The 19569-nt window shown below is 43.7% G+C and overlaps 1 protein-coding gene across 2 annotated transcripts in view; it reads left to right on the plus strand.

Moving 5' to 3' along the window:
* Aftph (aftiphilin) overlaps window positions 1-15377 on the plus strand; it is a 68626-nt gene extending 53249 nt beyond the window's left edge. Inside the window, exons 7-10 of one of the 2 annotated variants that reach the window (XM_028876319.2) lie at window positions 2197-2257; window positions 3725-3805; window positions 8049-8172; window positions 14262-15377. In XM_028876319.2, the coding sequence (XP_028732152.1) occupies window positions 2197-2257; window positions 3725-3805; window positions 8049-8172; window positions 14262-14409 (414 nt within the window). In that variant the 3' untranslated portion in view covers window positions 14410-15377. The remainder of the gene's footprint in view (window positions 1-2196; window positions 2258-3724; window positions 3806-8048; window positions 8173-14261) is intronic. The other variant, XM_028876320.2, reaches the window with a different exon arrangement.
* Window positions 15378-19569: the final 4192 nt, after the last annotated feature.

Here is a 19569-nt window from a genome sequence, read left to right on the forward strand (position 1 = left end):
CCTGAACTTGATTTTTGGAGAGTAGATGCTTATGTTAATTTGCCTGTCCTTATTTTACTAAAGCAATTATAGTATCTTCCCCGAAGAACCAGTTCACGTTTCTATCCTACATATAATAGCATCTTTCCCCATAAAATAAATAAATAAATAAATAAATAAATAAATAAATAAATAATGTTGTAATAGTGCCTTCCTTACAGTGAAGCATGACCAGCAAGACCAACAATATGAGCGGAAATAAGCAACGACATATTGATGTTTAAAAATCTAATAGAACACAAGTTATTTCCGTAAGTGTTAACACAGTCAGCAAAAGAGAAAACAAAATAGTTTTCTGAGTGAAAAACTAAGTGACTGCTTATTTAAAGAACATCTGTCAACTATCTTCTATTTGATATTTACCATTGTTCACTTCGTTATAAAATTTAAAAACCTAGAGTAGTCAAATCAGTTGTAAGAATTCATTTTATTGCATAAATCTCCCAAGGCATGGTAGTGCGTGCAGTGATCACACTTGGAGGACTGAACAGAATTCGAGTTCAAAAACCAGCCTGGCCTCACAGTCAGTTTAAGGCCAGCCTGGGCAATGAAATGAGACCCTGTCTCAAAAAGGAAAAAAAAAAATCTGATTCCATGTAATTTCTAAGCCAAAAAACTTGACTAAAATAAACCCCTGAACTGTTCTGGGGGTACATACCTACATACCTGCAATCTAGCACAAGGAAGCAGAAGGACCACAGGTTTGAGACTAGCCTGAGAAATATATCAGGACCTCATCTCAAAAACATGTTAGTTGGGCTGGAGAGATGGTTTGGTGCATTAAGAACACTGCCTGTGCAAGCATGAGGCCGAAGTTTGAATCTCTCTCACTTGAATAAAACGTGGGTATGTCCACTCAGAGTCTGTGACTCCAGCACTGTGCAGGACAGAGACAGGATGGTCCCTGGGACTTGCTGACTGGCAGCCTAGCCCCAGGCTCAATGAGAGACCCTGTCTCAAAGGAGTAAGGAAGAGTGGGATAAAGCAGGATAGCAGGATGTCCAGTGTCTTCCTCTGGTCTTCCCACACACACTCACACAAATGCACTCTCTCTCACTCACTCACTCACTCACTCTCCCTCTTTCTCCCCCCCCCTCACACACACACAGATACAGACACACACACACACACACTCACACAAATGTACTCTCTCTCACTCACTCACTCTCCCTCTTTCCCCCCCCCACAGATACAGACACACACACACACAGACACACACACACAGACACACACACACACACACACACACACACACACTCACACAAATGTACTCTCTCTCACTCACTCACTCTCCCTCTTTCTTCCTCCCCCCTCACACACACACAGGCATACGCGCTCGCACACGCACGCACGCACATATGTACACTTAAATATCTGAAAATCAACACTTTAAAAATGTCTATCCCAGCCAGGCATGGTGTTACATACCTTTAATCCCAGCACTCAGGAGGCATAAGCAGGCGGGTCTCCAGTCTGGTCTGCATAATGAGTTCCAGGACAGCCAGGACTACATAGTAAGACCTTGTCTCCAAAAGAAACAAAGTGTGCATCCCACTTATTGGCCTACAGTTTCTTTTCTTTTAAAGTCAGGAGACTTGTAAAGAACTAGAGGCTTTGGGATCTGCACCTCCTCATTTGATACATCATGAGACCAGCTAAGTTAATAAAGATCAATATAATTAGTTACCGTCTTCAATGATCCAAATTGACTTTCAGTGTAGTTCCTTCTCTGTTAGGTTGCATTTTATCTGCTGGTGTTACATGACTAGTATTTAAAATAAATGTCATCACTAAAAAAGTCTGTGTTTTAAATCCTTTTCTTAAAATCTAACAGTTTAAAACACAACTTGAGAAAGAATGAAGTAGAATCAGTACATAAATTTGTTTGAAAATTTAAAGATACTCCATTTGTTGGATGTATATTTTATAATGTCAATAAGCATACTGCTTATAAATTTTGCAATTTCAGTTTGTGTTATTATTTGCAAATAACCTGAAATTATATATTATCCAAATTTTGTCTATAGGTACATTGTTGCTTAATGGTCTTGCTGTATTTTGGGGATTTTGCTTTTAAGGATTCTTTACGTTGCTACCACCTGTACTGATTAATTTTTATTTCGTTTGTTTGTTTATTTTTGTTGTCTTCCACTCTAGGAGTCTCTACCACCCGTCCAGTTTGACTGGAGTAGCAGTGGCCTTACTAACCCTTTAGATGGTACGTCTCTCCGTAGAGCCTCTAGCGCCAGAGCTAGAGTTAAGAAAGCCACACAGTTCAGACAGACTTCTCTCTGCTGATTTCCTTCTTGTTTGAACGTAACTTCTTATTCTTATCTTTGGAAATTCAGGCTTTCTTTCTAAATAGTAATTGCTCAAGATACCAGCCATTACTATTATCAACAATATTAATACCCCAAGTATTGGTAGTAATAGCAAGGTTTTAGTTCCTTTATCTTAAGTTAAAATTAGATAGTTTAAATGATATTTTAGCTAGGACCAATTTATTTGAATGTTTTACAGCTTTACTTTGTGAAATTTTCTCAGATACAAAGTCTTGTGGTTAGAGGTTGCTTCAAAGCATAAAGCACAATTATTCACTTAACCAAAAACAGTATGCAGAGCCACATTTATTGACTTAATGTAGTTTTCAGATTCAGTAGCATTTTATAGAGTACTTATATGCAAATGGAAGATGAATGATTTTCATGATGATTTTTAAACTTATCTCAAATACTAACAGAGCAGTTCCAGAAATCAGTAGTTTTTCTTATGACTTTAAAACTCTGAAAGGGGAGTAACTTAGGCAGATACTGTAGGGTCTTTAACACACAGTGCTAGTTTTAGAGCCCGTGCTGTGGGTTTTCAGTGGCCCCTAACTTATAACTGCTTCTTAAGCCATTGGAGCCATTGTCTGGAATATCTGTTACTGTCATCTCAGTGGCGTCTAGCATCCCATTGCCGGAGACACTCTACCAGCTTTTCCTTGTAGCTAGGATCCTAGAACACCTGGAAAGCATCAATTGAATGTCCTGCTGAAGGAAAGCCTGGATGCACCTTTGCTATTGTCTGGTGTCTTCAGTCAAATCATCATGCTTTTTATTAACCACTTCTTTACAAATGTATACTATTTGTGATTACTCTTGCAGAGTTAAAGGGGAACAGTACAGCTTGCACATCAGGGTAGGGCAGTTAACCCCTATTATGTTACTTTAAATAAGTTAATGTATTGATGCATGTCCTGAAACTCACAACCTTGTCACTGTTTTAAAAAGCATTCATTAGAAACCAGAAATTGTTCATCGGAGCTAACATGAAAGATCAGGCATGTCGTGATTTAACGTTGGGTTAAGATTAAGTATTGTTTCCCTTTAACTAGTATGCCTTCCCTGGTCTTTCTGATACCTTTCAGTTTGACTGAAAGAACTGGCTTCTAACTAAAACCTAACCAAGTGTTACATTCTTTACATTGTACATGAGGAAATATACATTGAGTTAAATTGTTACTTTAGTTATGAAAACCTAATACTGTACGCATTGTTTTGATGTTGATTTTAAAAATGTGTAATGACTACTAATTATAACCTGCATGTTCAAGTGTGTGTCTTACCCCTTTTTACACATAACCCCTCCTCCCTTGGCTTACCTTCTGTGTGGCTGCCTACCAACACGGTCACTGCATTCCAAGCTAGTGGAGGTTCCACTCTCCTGAACCTTGATTTCTTTGGGCCCGTGGATGACAGTAGCTCTAGCAGCAGCACGATCCCAGGTCAGCAGAGTGTTTCAGCACAGTTCTGGTTATTTCTAAGAGCATGAGCACACTTGACTTTCCTATAAACAAGGAGACAGCTAGATCCTAGTCCGAGACTCTCCTTTCTGATGTCTGACTGTAAGAGACAACTTAGATGAAATACAGTTTTAAGAGGACTTTCTCAGAGCTGGCAGTGGTTTCTACAGTAATGCAGCCTCACTGGCTGTATACAGCTAAGGATGTTTTGTTTTTCACCCCTCTAAGTGGAAGATGTATTTATAGCTTATTTGAAAGCATATTCTGTAAAGCCATTTTAAAGTAGCACTAGTTTAGAGAGAGAAGAATGTTTTAGTGCACAAAGAGGATTTCACATTATAGCGTCTATAATAATGTAATTTTTATAAATTCTAGCATTTTAATTAGCTCTTATTAGTGCTGCTAAGTATACAATTGAATCTAAAATGTTGGAATTTAGCATGTAGTTATATAGTCCCACATCAAAAAAAAATTACTGTTTTTATGTAGCTCTTAAATAGAAAGCATACTGTTAGTTTCCATGGAGGGGGAAGAAAAATTAACAAAAGTTAATAGTAGAAAGCAATTGCTTTGAACCTAACAGCAAAAATTAAGCTTACCTAGTACCTGTTAATGTTCAGCCCTACAGTTCATTGACCAAAGGACTAATGTACTTTGTCATTTTCTAACCAAATAAAAGATGGAAATTATAATGGCATTTTAATGTTTACATTTTATTGAATATGATTTTAATGAATCCTTGCCATCCCAAGTTGTGATCTGGTAATCATTGATCACCAGACAGCTACGGGGTCCTGTTCCAATGCTGACTTCTGGAATGCATATTGAGGATTCCCTTCTGTGCCCACTAGTGGCCAGCTGTGTAGCCTGGGGTCCTGAGAATTGGGGGCTCTTTTGTTTGGGGTGAGTCTGTTAGGTAACCCAGCCACCCACTTCAGTGGCTTATCAGCCATGCTGGTATATGAAAGAAAGCTAAGGGTGAGCCTGGACCCAGGAAAGCAACCAAGTCAGCTAAGGGTAAGCCTGGACCCAGGCTGCCCTTCCCTTAGATCTGCCTGGACCCAGGCTGCCCTTCCCTTAGATCCAGCTCTGGAAACCTGCTCCTGCCACAGGAAAGCCCACACAGCCTAGGATAGATTGACAACATTTCTCAAATCTAAGCTCCTAGTTTTCAAAATTCATGCAAGTACATGAAAAAGTCTGTATCTGGTTTTGCTACTTACTTAAATTTGATATCTTACTACTTGAAGTTCTAATAAGTCTGATTTATGGGACAGCCTGCAGGAGCTAAGATTGTCTGACAGTTCATAATACTTACTGGAAGTGAAGGAGAAGCTGAGAATTATCCAGCTTCCCTCTCAGAAGAATTTGCTCACAGTCTGCATTATAATTAAAATGAAGTTACTTTCTCTTTGGGGTGCCTAAAACTTGGTTTAGATTTTAAATTTCCTTATATTTTAAATTCATTTAAAAAGCACTGATAGGAAAACCAGTAACCTGGTTGCTTAAAGAAACCTGGTTGCTTAAAGCAGTGCAGAGATTTCCTGATAATTGGGCTCAGGGTACAGCTGCAAGTTGGTTTAACGCTGCAGTGGATGTGAACACTGCCTGGTCCAGGGCAGTCTCTGCCCCTGGGAAACCTTTAAAACCCTCCATTTCATCAGTATGCTCCGGCTGCTGTGTAAATTTGATTATAATCAATTTGCTTTGGCTTTGTATTGTTATTGGGTCTTAGGAAAACTTGCCCTCAAGCTTCAGGGATGGCTGCCTTGCTTAGTGTTCATCTTAGCACTTGTTGGTCCTTTCTGAACTTGTTTATGGGAAAGTCATTTATCTTAGCTTGCTGTTGATTATCTTGTGTGTGTTCTTAGGAGGCTGGCATAGTACTTGGATGGCTACTTTAATTGTGTAATTAAGCTGTGCCTCATTAAGGTTCTGTTGAAAAAAAAAAAAAAACTTCCATTAAAAACTTCTCTCTAGTTTTTAGTGGATAATTACCTGTCTCTGAACATGTTGACTGTAGTTGTTACAGCGCTCAGGCAGTGTTTGGTCGGGGGGCAGTTTATGGAGGGAGGGATGTTTGGGGGAAGAAAGGTGGTTTTTCTGCCATGGCCAGCACTACTGCTCAGTCTGCTGCTTTACTCTGCCCACTGAGTGTCCAGTGTTCACAAACCCATCAGAGATCTGCCTGGCACTTCCTGTTGCTGTTGGTCAGGATGCAGGCATTCTGTATCCTAGAGAGCTCCCCTTCAGTAGTGGGCTTACTCAGAAGCTAGCCTTTAACAATGGAAGAGGGGAATATTCTGGGCTCATTTGGTCTTTATATATATATATACATCTGCAGTTTTACACATTCTATCTTTGGCCTGTATGCTTGTTGTAGAGAATCGAAAGTTTAAAGTCTGTCTTGGAAGTGTATGTTGATGAACTATTAAGAACTTGAGAGTCAACATGCACCTTCTCTAGCCTTTCTCCCTGAGTGGGCTTGGTAACTGTGGGAGCAGTTGCTGGTTTATTTCTATAAACATCTGGAATCCACACTACTACCTGTGCTCACTACAGACTTGGTTCAGAAAGGAGAAAGCTTGTTCAGACATTTATTGTAATTTTTTTTTGTCTAATCTTATTTCTTAAAAAAATAAAATTGAGCCAAGTGCAGCCATGCACATCTGTAGTCCCAGCTGAGGCAGGAGGATCACCTGAATCAGGAGTTCAAGGCCAGCCTGAGCAATATTGTAATGCCCTATCTCAAAGAAAAAGAAAAAGAAAATATTGGAGAAGCTGTCAGACATTTGTGTGAACGGATGCTTAACTGTGCCCCAGCTTAGCTTCCCCTGTTACTCCAGCTTGCCATCTAAAGGAGACTAGACATACCTCATCGATCCTGGAAATAAGCATTTTCATTTTGTCTAAAGTAGAGCCTGACTCACTTTCTCTAGAAGTATTCTACCCTCTACCTCTTACTTGAAGCACATGTAGTATATTTTTATTAATAACTTGATGCTTTGAATAATTGTTCACATCTTTAGTCATAGTAAAGATAACCAAATCATTTTCTACAGTACAAACTTTATATTAATCTCCAAATCTCTGACATGGAAGAAAATACTGGAGTTTAAAAAAAAAAAAATAGATGAGATCAGAGCAAGGTTCAAAATAAGGTTCATTGGCCAATTTAAAAATTGAGAATGTTGAGCTGGAGAGATGGCTCAGCAGTTAAGAGCACTGGCTGTTCTTCCACAGAACCTGGGTTCATTTCCCAGCACTCACATGGCAGCTCATAACTGTCTGTAACTCCAGTTCCAGGGGATCCAAACACCTTTACAAAGACATACATGCAGGCAAAACACCAATGCACATAAAATAAAAAATAATTTTTAAAAAAATTGAGAATGTTGGAGGTCAGGTATGGTGACTCATACTTATAATCTCAACACTAAGGAAACTGAGGCAAGATATTTATTATGAGTCAAAGCCAGTGTAGACTATAGAGTAAGACCCCATCTCAAAAAATAAGAAGATAAAAGTTGAGAATATTGTAGCATGCTCATTCTTTTTATAAACACTGACGATGTGTCAGAAATGAATGTAAAACTGAATGATAGGTTCTTGGAGCACTTGGGAGGCATCAACTGCATACAACATTTATTTCAAAATAGAATTTTTATGTGTTCCTTTATAGATACTTCAAAGCCTACCATTTAATTAAAAAAAATAGACATGGGGTTAATTGGCTCAATAGTTAAAAGCACTGACTGCTCTTGCAAAGGACCTGAGTTCTGTTCCCAACATCTATACGGTGGCTCACAGCTATCTGTAACTCCAGTTCCAGGGGCTCCTACACCCCTCTGGCCGCCTCAGTCACTAGGCATGCATGTGATGTACAAACATAAATGCAGACAAACACACATAAAATAAAAGAGTAAACACAGATGGCTCAGCAGGTAGAGGTGCTTGCTGCCCAAGCCTGCTGACCCAAGTTCAGTCCCCAGAAACCATGCCCGGGTGAAAGGTGAGAGCCAGCTGCACAAAGTCACCTGGCGTCCGCCCTCTTGTGGCATGCGTGCCCTTCGGTGGCACACAGCAATGACTTTTCACATGCTCTGACAGTGAGTGCTTCTGCAGACTCGGATGTGGCTGGGTATTGCTGTTAGGTTTTGGATTGTGGCTCACTGTGAGCCATGCAGCTCGCCCTCACTCACTGTCGTTCTGTGTGTGCTGTAAGGTGTGGATCCAGAGTTGTATGAATTAACAACTGCTAAGCTGGAGACCTCCACCTCAAGCCTCAAAGTGACTGACGCATTTGCAAAGCTCATGTCTACAGCGGAGAAGACAAGCACGTCGACCAGGTAAGCCTGCTCTGAACTGGCCCTGACTTTGTGTCCTGCTTTAAGGGGCCGCAAGCAAAGCATGCAGGTGGCAGTGTGTGTGTGCTAAACTAACTTCCTATGTTAAAGCCAGTAGATGGCGAAGCCTAGAAAACATCGTCAGATTGATGGTTAATGGTGAACTTGATCGGAGATGGACAGCTGTAACAGGAATCTTCCCCTTCCCACACTCCTCCATAGAAAACAGTTCTGACGTTTGAGATGCTGGTGCCGCTGAGGAGCGTCCCCGCCCCTTGTGTTGGTGGAGAAAAGCTGCTTTTCAGGGCCCCAGTCTCACGGCTGGGGTCACACAGGCTGCCGTGTTTACACTGACTTACAACAGTCAAGTCCTTTTTTTTTTTTTTTTCAGACTTTGGCTACTGTGCACCCTAACTGGGGGGCATCATGCACCCCTTTACCAGGCTTATGGGGGCCTCTTCAGGCACAGCTGTCTCCTGGTGTTCGAGCAGGGACACGCGCTGTCACTTGAACCTTGTACTTAGAGTTTAACACAGGCATCAGCTAAGCCAGTTCCTAGTAAAAGGGAGTTGTTCCTGACAGGGCTTCACCAGTGCCAGGGCAGATGCTGATTGGTTAGCACTCTTCTGTTTCCCAGATCATCGTTCATGTGCATCTTCAAGAGGGATGTTTATGTGTCTGTGGCCCACTTTAGGAGAAGTTTAGGATTTCCTAGTAAATAACACATGCTATTTAGATTTATCTTTTTAAAGTTAATTCTTTCATAAGAAACATCTATTTCTTCCTTTTTCTTATGATTTTTTTTTTAATTTTTCCTTAAATGATTGCAATCTCTGGGTTTTTGTTTGTTTTTGAGACAGGGTCTTTCTGTGTAGTTTTGACTGTCCTGAAGCTTGTTACATAGACTAGGCTGGCCTTGAACTTAGAACCACCTCCATCTGTCTCCCCAATGCTGGGGTCAAAGGTGTGCACCACCACTCCGGACTTAAATGATCACAGTGTCTTTTAAACCTTATTCTCTATGGGTGTCCAACCATTCAACAGACAGGAACAATCTTGAAAAGCTACTGTTACTAGTTTTATGACTGTAGGTGCCTTTAATTTCCAGGAAATAGATTTGGAGCATGTAGGTCCTTTTGCCCACAGGTTCACGCCGTTGCTGAATGGCCCTGCATTGTCTTTGCCTGTGAAGTGAACCTTCTGTAATGACCTGCTGTGGGGTTTGTGCTTGTCCTGCCTGGGACTCCCCTGCTGTCTAGGAGCATGCTTCCCTGCCTTCCTCTGCAGTTGCAGTCTACCGAAGTTCATCCCCGTGCCAGTAGGGGGAGCTCTCCCCACGCTCTTAGCTGTGTGCCTTCCTTTAGGCTCCTGGCCGTCCCTGTGTTAATAGCCCAGCCTCCATTCCTGCTAGACTTCGCTCCCTCTTCTGACCTAAAGAATCAACTACAACGGAAGCTCCCGTCTAGGAGGCAAGCTGTAGCTGCCAGCGAGACTCTCCCTAATACTGTCTGACCTTCCTGTTGTTGAGGTACGGGAGAGCAGACCCAGGGCCTTACATACTCCAGGCTCTACCACCGGGCTCTTCTCAGACCCACTTTAACATGGAAATGAAATCAATTGAAAACAAGCTGCCAACTTTGAAGTTCATTTTGAAGGATGTTTTGTTCTTTGAAAGCAATGAGAAAAAAATATCCACATCTTAGTATTTAAAGTTCTAAAGTATCACCAGTGGAGTGTGGTTTTTTTTTATTTATTTGTTTGTTTGTTTGTTTGTTTTGCAAGGGCAGAAGCCGGTGTTTTGTTTTGTTTTTTCCCACTGCTAAGGTCAAACCAAAAGCCTTGTACATGCTCAGCAGATGTTTAAGGTAGAGCGTCAGGCCCAGCCTTCCGTCAGCAAGTCTTAGTTGTGCAGAGAAAAGGTAGACAGGTGGCTTGTGAGATTTCAAAAGACTTTTTCAGTCTTTTTTCAGGATTTATTTCATGTTCTTTTTAAGTAAAGGTTAGCAAAAGCGTCTTGGCTCTTTACATTACATGGATAGTTGAGTGGAAAAGCTTTTTGAAGAGCTATAGGATAGGAAAGGGTTAAAGCAGGAGCTGAGGTGGGTGTAGTGATGATGCTTATAATTTCAGCATCCAGAAAGCTGAGGCAGGAGGATTATAAACTTGAGGCCAGGCTAGGCAACAAAGCAGAATTCTGTCTCTAAGAGCAAAGAAACTGTCGTTGGGATAGAGGAGGACATCTGACATGGAGCATGTCTTTCCTCTATTTCTAAAATGGTATGCGTTTGGCTATTGCTGGGGTGATGGGTGCTTGAGCCTGGTGCACCTGTGACAGTGGGGGACAACTGTGGGAGTCAGTTCTCTCCTTCCACCTTGTGGGCCCCAGGGACTGAACCCAGGTTGTCAGGGTCCTTGACTGACTGAGCCCTCTTGGAGGCTCACACAGCTTCCCAAGAGCCTTTGAGTACTGAGGAAGCGTGATGGGGTCTTCTCTTCCCGTGGTGGGCTCTGGTCTCGCACGTCACTTCTTTTCTTGTTTGTGTGTGGTGGGTGTTCTGATGTGCTCTGGGTCTGACTGGAGCCAGTTTGTCCCTCCTTAGGCAGCCTGGAACCCACACTGGAGGGGCTGCCACCTGATGTCAAACTGTGCAAACCAAATCGGCATAGCACACTACAGGCATGTGCCACCTCATCTGGCTGGGGGGGGGGGTTGTTCCCGTGGCCTTGTCCACGCCAGGCGAGCGCACACCCTGATCTGCATCCCTGGCACTCACCATGTTAGTTTTAAAGAAATCCGAGTTTGAAGATAGTTCCGCCTTCTTGCTCAGCTGTCCTGTTATGAAGAAAAGTTATTTTTTAATTACATTAGTGTGTGGCCAGCTGGGGGTAGCTACACGGCCACTGACTGGCATCTGTACAAGCCAAGGAGCTAGCGGCTAGCGGCATGCTTAGGTTCCGTTTGGGATCTTACTGATTTAGTGAACATCGTCCATTCTGCCTTTCTCACGTGTGTGAACTCACTAGTTTTTAGCAGGTTCATGAAGCTTTGTGACTGTCATCAGTAATGACCCAGAAAATGTTTTTAACCTTCAGCCTAAAATCCCCTGTGTACATTTGCCTGTTCCATTGTGTGATATGGGTAGAGGCCTGAGTCAGGGTCTCAGGCTGAGGTTTTGGGGTTTTGGGTTTCTTTGTTTGCTTTTCCGAGGTTTCTCTGTGAAACAGTCCTACCTATCCTGGAACTCACTCTGTAGCCCAGGCTGCCTCCCGAGTGCTGGGATTAAAGGTGTGCGCCACCACCGCCCGGCCTCAGACTGAGGTTTTAGCTTAGCAGTAGCATTTGCCTATCATGCACAGGTCCTGGGTTTGAGCCCTAGCACAACATGGCAGAAAAGGGGGCGGGGATTGGAAAAGGAAAACAAGCATCTCAGGCTTGCCTCAGACTCAGTACTCCTCACCCTCCAGGGGCTAGATCACGGACGTGCACACCACACAGGGCTTAGTGGCCTGTGGTGACTGGCTGAGGCAGGTCTCATGTTGCCCACTGGCCCTGAACACTGATCCTCTTGGCATTCACCTCCAGAGTGCTGGGATGTAGTGTTTTATATTCCCACCAGGAACGGGAGCTTCCAGGTTCTCCACATTCTCTCCAAAACGTGTCTGACCTTCGGTGAGCTGTGTCAGTGGGTGTGCAGTTGTACCTCGTCATTGTAATTTGCATTTCCCTGGTAGCAAAGCTATTGAACATCTTCTGATGTGCTTATTAGCATCCATGCCTCTGCTTTCAAGAATGCTGCTTGAGATTCTCTGCCTGTTTTCAGTCAGATCATTTGTAAGCTTTCCTTATAGGCTATAAATATCAGACCTTGGGGCTGGAGAGACGGCTCAGTGGTTAACAGCACTGGCTGCTCTTCCAGAGGACCTGGGTTCCCAGCACCCACAAGGCAGCAGCTCACAACTGTCTGCAACTCCAGTTCGAGGACTTCCAACACCCTCACACAGACATGCACAGAAAATAAAAACCAATAAATTATATTTAAAAAATACCAGACCTTTCTCAGACACATAATTTTCAAATATTTGCTACTCTGTTATCTTTTCAGTTTCTATACCATGTGTCGGCACTCAAAAAACAACTGGGTTCATCAAAATGAAACTTTTTCTTTTGTTATTTGTACTTTAGGTTAAAATAATCGTTGCCTAATTCAAAATTAGGAGGCTCTTATACCTAACAGTTTGTAGTTTCAACCCTTATATGTGGGTTTTTAATGCATTTCAGTTTTGTGGGGTTTTTTTGTTTCATTGGTTGTTTTGTTTGGTTTTTGAGAAAGGGTTTCTCTGTAGCCCTGGCTGTCCTGGAACTCAGATCCGCCTGCCTCTGGTTCCCAACTGCTGGGATTAAAGGTATGAGCACCGCACCCAATTTTCTAAGGCATTTTTAAATTCATTTTAATGTAGTAGAAAGTGGGAGAAGTCTATATTCCCCCCACGCCCTGCCCTGCATAGGGATATTCGGTTATGCTTGCAGTTTCTTGAAAAGTTTCTTTACCCTTTTGAAAGGTCTTACCATGTCTGCTTTTGGGGAGAAGTGAATTAATTGATCACAGGCCACTGGACTGTCATTTGTGTGTAGTCCATTGACAAAGGTAAATCTCAGCTAAAAAGAAATGGAGATCAATATAATTGTTCTCAAAGTCTCAAGCATGTGCTTTGTGTATCTTAATAAGAATAGCTCACATAAATAACTGCAAATACGTGCACAAACTTAAAAATCGTCGGAACTTTTAAATTCCATTTCGTACTACCTCTGAAAGCCATTGGTCACACCTAGACCAATCGTCCAGTTGTCTCTTGGTTAGGAACTTTGCTTGTCCTTCTCTCCCGGACCTACCTGCACTTCACAAATGGGGCATCTTCAGGACTACTTGCACATACTGGTGTTTTCTGCAAGTAATGTTCACTGAGTTCTTTATTCCTCCAATCTCTGTCAACTGGAAATTACATCCAGAGGCTTGCAAATACAGGGTAATAAACATTTTGCCTGGGCTAGGTCAGAGTCTCCCAACACACTGAAACTGCCGCACACCGCACGCCCTGCAGACTGCATGGCTGCAGGCTGACCACTGCACTCTGCAGTCGTGTTAGTGAGGGTGCCTGACCGCGCCTAGGAAGCAGACACTTGTTTGACTCAGAAGTTCCTCGAGCATCTAATGATGGATTACATTAAGTGGGATCCAAAATGTAATTTTTTTTTAATGTAGGATCGCCATTGTGTTCTTCTAAGTAGGACTGGGTTGAATATTGATTCATCTGCTGATATGATCACCATAAAAAAAAGAATTGGGCTTTCTGTAGTCAATTTCAAGTGATCTTTGGTCTGAAACTGATCTCTATTCAAATAGTATCTATGTGACTGAAACGATCCCTTCAACATATTTAACAACTGGGTGGTTTGGATGGCATTGTGCACTGTTTGGGCATATTTGATGCTCGCTGGGTATTTTCTTCAGCTTGCCCACTAGTTCACCAGGAATTTTTGTGTATCTGTGATATGCTTCAAGCTACTTGCTTGTTACAGTGAGGGGATGTGGTTAAGAGACATTGTCTACAGGACAAGAGGCCTGTAGGGTTTCCAGACTGCCTCCCCGGTTCCTGCCTGCATCCCAGCTTGGCAGGAGGCTCTCTTGGAATTCCCCATTAGGTTGAGAAAGCCTGAGGTGAAATGACTTACAGGCCTTGCACCACACCTTTCGTGTTGAGGTGATTTTTGGTAGTTTTGCAGCAGGCGGGGAAATCCAGGTGGGCGGACTGTTACCAAGGCTTTAGCACTCTACTTGTGCTTAGTAATGTTTGAAGATTATGGCTGGGTAGATGCTTAACTAAGGCCTTGAGCCTGTACACATGTGCATATGGGTCTCTGTGTCTTCATGCTTATGTCATGGACAACAAAGAAGCCATGTCCATTGTCCTTCAGCAGCTAGCAGAGGAAAAGCCATCAGCTGCCCCGAGACTGCTGACCGCAAGCCTGGAGAGGGAATGACTTTTCACAGAACAGCCCCATTAACACACTGGTCCTTTCTCATTGCTGACAGGAAACCAAAAAGAGAGGAACACCTAAGTGAAGAGGCTGTGAAGGTGATCGCCAGCCTTCCTGACCTAACCTTCATGCATGCCAAGGTGTTGATGTTCCCAGCCACACTGACACCTTCCACAAGCTCCCAGGAACAAGCAGACGGATAGCTGGTTGAACTGGACAGTTCCAAATACTTTTCCTTTCCTCCACCCCTCCCGACCATCAAAAGCATATCTGCTGTAATGTAAAAATCAATAAATACATTCAAGTTCAGCTGATTTGTTGGTAAGCCACACTAGAAAGGTATACATAGTAATGTATATTTATTTACATACTGAAGTCCTAAATTTATATTAGAAAAAAATGTAAATAATTGGGGATGAACATTTTTGAAGATTTATTCTTTTGTGTTGCTGGGGTGTATACATTTATGTCTTTGTGAAATACACTGGTGGTGTCCTTCTTAAAAAAAACTTTTGAAATAAAAAAAGAAAATTAAAAACTAAAATCTCCACTGTCTGTGAAATCCCCTTCAGTCTTTCCCATTGCACTGGCCGCCCTTACTTCCCCCGCTGTGTGTGCTGTCATTTCACCATCACAGACGCTCACGTCCCCGTCTGGTTTTTAGTTTTGTATGTGATGCTTCTTGTCAGGCCTGGCTTTTGTTAACTTTTCTGGGCTCTGTTTTTAGTTTTTTCAATCTGGCATATTGCTGTGTGACCTTTTGCAGAGGTCATCGCTGCTCTCTGGTTGTGGGGTGTGGATCACTGTCAGAATTTGATTAGAGGCTTGATCGAGATTGTGCCTGTTTTAATTAGTGTGATTTGGAGAAGGACCAAATGATATGAATGTCTTAAAATGAAATTGGTTAGAAATCTTTCTGTTCTATCATACCATTATTCTTTGAGGATTTTGCACAGTGTAAAATGACATAATCATAGATTGCTATGGTTTAGGCTGTATATACAGTAAGAACAAAACAAACTGGGTTTTAAATGTTTGGGGAAATTCCTATGGAAAAAGAAGACATGTAGAAGAGCCTCTAACAAGGTTAATGTGCATGCCCAAGGTTTTTGAGATTTCAGTGTGTAAATTTCCTTTTAGCTTACACAATAATAAAATAATTTAAAAGAAATTTAGTCTTTTGTCTTTGTACTTTAGCGTCTCAGGGAACATGTAATGCATTTGAATATGTGGTTTTATTCAGAATTAATGTTTTGTTCCACAAGAAGGTAGGACTTCTATCTGGTTAAAATCAGGAAGAATTAGAATCAGGTTTCTCCGAACTGAATCGTGAGGCTGGAAAGATGGCCCACTGGTCAAGGGCACTTGGATTTGCAGAAGACCCGGGTTCTAGTCCCATGGTGGCTCACAGCCATCCATAACTACAGTTCCAGGGGATCAACCCTTCTGACATCGGAGGGCACCAGCCACAATTATGTTAACAGACATACATGCAGGCCAAACATTTATACACAGAAAGTGAAATAAATTAAGCTATTAATCTCTAGGGCCAGCTAGCCTGGTTTACACAGTGGCAAAAGAGATTGTCTCAAACAAGGTAGAAAGGTGACAACTTGAAGGTTGTCTGCAGTGACACACGTGTACACACACACACACACACACACACACACACACACAAATAGAATCAGTGCTTTTTAACAACTGAACTGTTTTTATATGTACAATATGAACTCATAAAAGAAATTCCCATGATTCATTATAGCCTGTCTTCAGAATATTGAGATAGTAAAATAAGAACTTATAGGGCTGTGCAGTGGTGGTGCACACCTTTAATCCCAGCACTCAGGAGCCGGAGGCAGGCAGAGCTCTGAGTTTGAGGCCAGCCTGATCTACAGAGAGAGTTCCAGGATAGCCAGAGCTATACAGAGAAACCCTTGTCTGGAGAAAAAAAAAAAAATGTATAGGGAGTCCCCCCGAAAATGTTCCCATCAAATTAGGTTGAGCAGAAAATTCCTAAAAAGTAATTAGGGGTGGGGGCCTTAGAGAGCACAGCGGTTAGGAGCACCTGTCGCTTTTGCAGAGAGGGCCAGGGTTTGCTTCTCGGCGAGCACGTGGCGGCTCACGGACATCTGAAACTCCGGTTTCAGGGGTCTGACACCCTGTTCTGACCTCTGGCACCAAGCACACGAGTTACACATACATACACGCAGGCAAAATAACCACATAGGTTTAAGACAAATACTTTTAGAATATTGTCATAAGACATTTGCCAGAAAAAAGGGATGACATTTGCTAGAGAAGAAGCTGCCAGCCAATGGCAGCCTACGGTGGCCACTGGAACGGGCCAGTGGAGCGAAGTCATGACACCATTGACACCAGGTAAGAATGGCCTAGAGTGACCGATGCTTCAAGTCTGATATTTCAGGCATAAAATAAGGAATCAGGGCTGGTGTTTACAGCACTGTCCTCCCAGCCAGCCCCCATGTCCACGTGGTCAGCTGCACCTACTTATCATCCTAGCATTGCTGGCTGGCCGTCTCACAGAATGGAGGATGGGGAGTTAGGGCACCTCCCCTGAGCACCCAGCCAGGGGTATGCAGCTGGGCCCTAATGCACGTGGCCTTTGCATCTGGAGCAGGGCTACAGTGTGTAGTTCGAGGAAGACTAGAGGATGTGGGCTCCATCTACACAGCCATGAGGAAGCCACATCCATGCGGGTTGAAGACAGTCCGGGGTGGCTGGGGATCACCGGTGCTCCGTGCCCTGTAAGTGTGTCTAGTAAACTCAGGAGGTGTTGGGGAGAGGGGACAGATCTGGTGCCTTGCTTTGTCATCGGGACTTTACGAGGAGGAGGCGGCGGCGGTGTATATTGCATGGTCTCCCCACCCAGGAGGGAACTGCCCACAACAGGAGTGTGGTGGCTATTTTAGTCGTAAACTTGACTACATCTGGAATTAACTAAAACCCAAAAGTGGCTGGGCACACCTGTGAGGGATTTTTGCTAAATTAAATCATTTGAAGTAGGGAGAGCCACTTGTAATCCAGATCTCTGCAGTAGGAGGATAGTCCTTTAATCCAGATCTTTGGAGGTGGGAAGCTCCCGTCTGGGTCGTACCTGCTGGAAGCCTGTGGACGTGGAAGAGGGCAGCTTCTGCCCTCTGCTGCCTGCTCGCCTCCCCAGCAAGTCCGTTCCTCCCCTGGCATCAGTGCCTACTTCTTGGGATTCCAGCATACACCGACAGCCGGCTGAGATGGAACAACTACTGGAATTTTGGACCTTCCAATCATAGGCAGCCATTGTTGGATTAGCTGGAGCCCAGCCTGGTAAGTCACTCTAATAAATCCCCTTTCTCTACACAGAGGGATTCATTCTGTAAATTCTGCTACACTAGAACCCTGACTAACGTAAGGGGCTAAAGAATCAAAATCAAAGCACGTTTCACATGCTTAATGTCCTGAATTTGTCCCCAAGCATGTAGGCTTGTAGACCATACACGCACGCGCACACACACACACACACACACACACGCACGCACGCACGCACGCACGCACGCACACAAAACGCACGCACGCACAGAGAATTGAGGTGGAAGCTCCCTTAGGGAGTCTAGGCTTCGACAGCTGAAAGGTGAGCTGGCCAGTGCTCCCCCAAACCTCTCCCAGGAGCTCCAGAGGCATCAGAGCCAGGACACACGCAGCCGGGGGTTGTCTTGCCGTAACACACCTTAGGCTAATATCAGGGCCGAGTGGTTACAGAAAACCCTGTTCAATAAAAACACTGTTACTGCAAAATATAAAGGGCCAAAGATGAGTCAATTCTCACAGCAGAAGTGATTGAAGCATGATTCAGGAGTCTGACTTATGTTCAACAATTGCAGCTATATCCAGAGGAGGACCCAACCCAGCTTTGGTTACACCTTCCTGTGTGTTCCCTCAGAAGGAATGGCCTACGTAGTCTGAACATGTACAGGGTCGCCACTGGGCTCAGGACCCTCAAGGGACCCCACACGCTCTCATTGTGATTAGGAAATGTCACATAAGCTTCCTCTTGTTTTGAGCTGTCTCCCTGTGTCGTTGGGTAAACCTAACCCCCTTTCCCTGCATATCTGAAGGTCACTGTCATGATCCCCTTTGACCAGGTCTTCCCCTGTCCACATTCTTCTCTGCATGTCAGTGTGGTCCCCAGGCTGGACCAGGCATCTCCTCACCGCTGGCGTGGGCTTCATGTTTATTCTGTTTCAGCACTTAGCCTATCCTACAGTGCTATCCCAGGTGATGACAGATCTGCCTCTTTAACTCATGTAGGTGAGTAGCTTCTCCCCTAACCACCATCAAATCAAACTTTCTGTCATCTTATATCACTGAAGTTTTAGAACCTAAAAGCAGGTTTCCCGTTTCTCTTTTCCCAGCCTTACTATGTCCATTTTAGACACTGTTTCAGATATCCACTGCCCCAGACTGTCATTGTGCCCTGTTGTGTGCAGACTCTTCCCTCATCTTCATGATCCAGATCACCAGAACGAACACTCACCAGGGGGAACCACTGCAAATGCCTGCAGGGGGTACCAGGCGGGCTTGGGCACTCTGGCTTCTCAACAGCACACCACGCTTCTTCATCTTGGCTACAGATCACGACAGGCAAAGTCCTGCTGAATCCGGTCACAGAACCTGTGACATCTCACAGGCCGTCATAAGCATTTACTCTACGTGCCCTAAGAGGTGGTAAGTCCAGGATGAAATGGTCAGCCAGGTGTGTTGGTCCACAGCTGTAATCCCAGCACTCAGGAGGCTGAGGCAGGAGGATCAGGAGTTGAAAGGCGGTTTGGGCTACAGAGAGGGATTTGAAAAGATAAAATGGCACCCATTCAGGCTCAAGGTAGATAGTCCACATCATCTGTGGCACAGTAAACACTGAGCCAGTAATTTCTATCATCATTCGGGTCAGTATCCTGTCACTACAGATGAGAATAAAGATAACCATAGAAGAACACAGAGAACTGTCTCCCTGACAGAAGTAAGCCAAGATGCCACCCTCCCTCCCAGGAAGCCGAAGCCACCCTTCCCATGTGTGTCATGTTTCAGTTAGCCACCATTTCAGTTACCTTAAACTTGAATGACCGTGTGAACTTGGCCACTCCCTGCTCCTCACGTCCCTCGATGGGGCCGCGATCCTCTTCATCTCCATCTCTGAGAGTCAGTGACGCAGATCACCCAAGACCAGAAGAACCAAGGCAGGGGACTAAGGAGACCTCCTGCACCCGCCTCAGAATGGGTGGCTCTAGTGTTGAACTTGAGTCTATTTCCTCCCTAGGTCCCTGGAGCAAAAAGCTTCCCAAAGGTCAGGCCTGGTGTGCATGCCTGCA

This window comes from Peromyscus leucopus, chromosome 10 (assembly GCF_004664715.2).
Source record: "Peromyscus leucopus breed LL Stock chromosome 10, UCI_PerLeu_2.1, whole genome shotgun sequence".
In the NCBI taxonomy this organism is placed as follows: Eukaryota; Metazoa; Chordata; class Mammalia; order Rodentia; family Cricetidae; genus Peromyscus; species Peromyscus leucopus.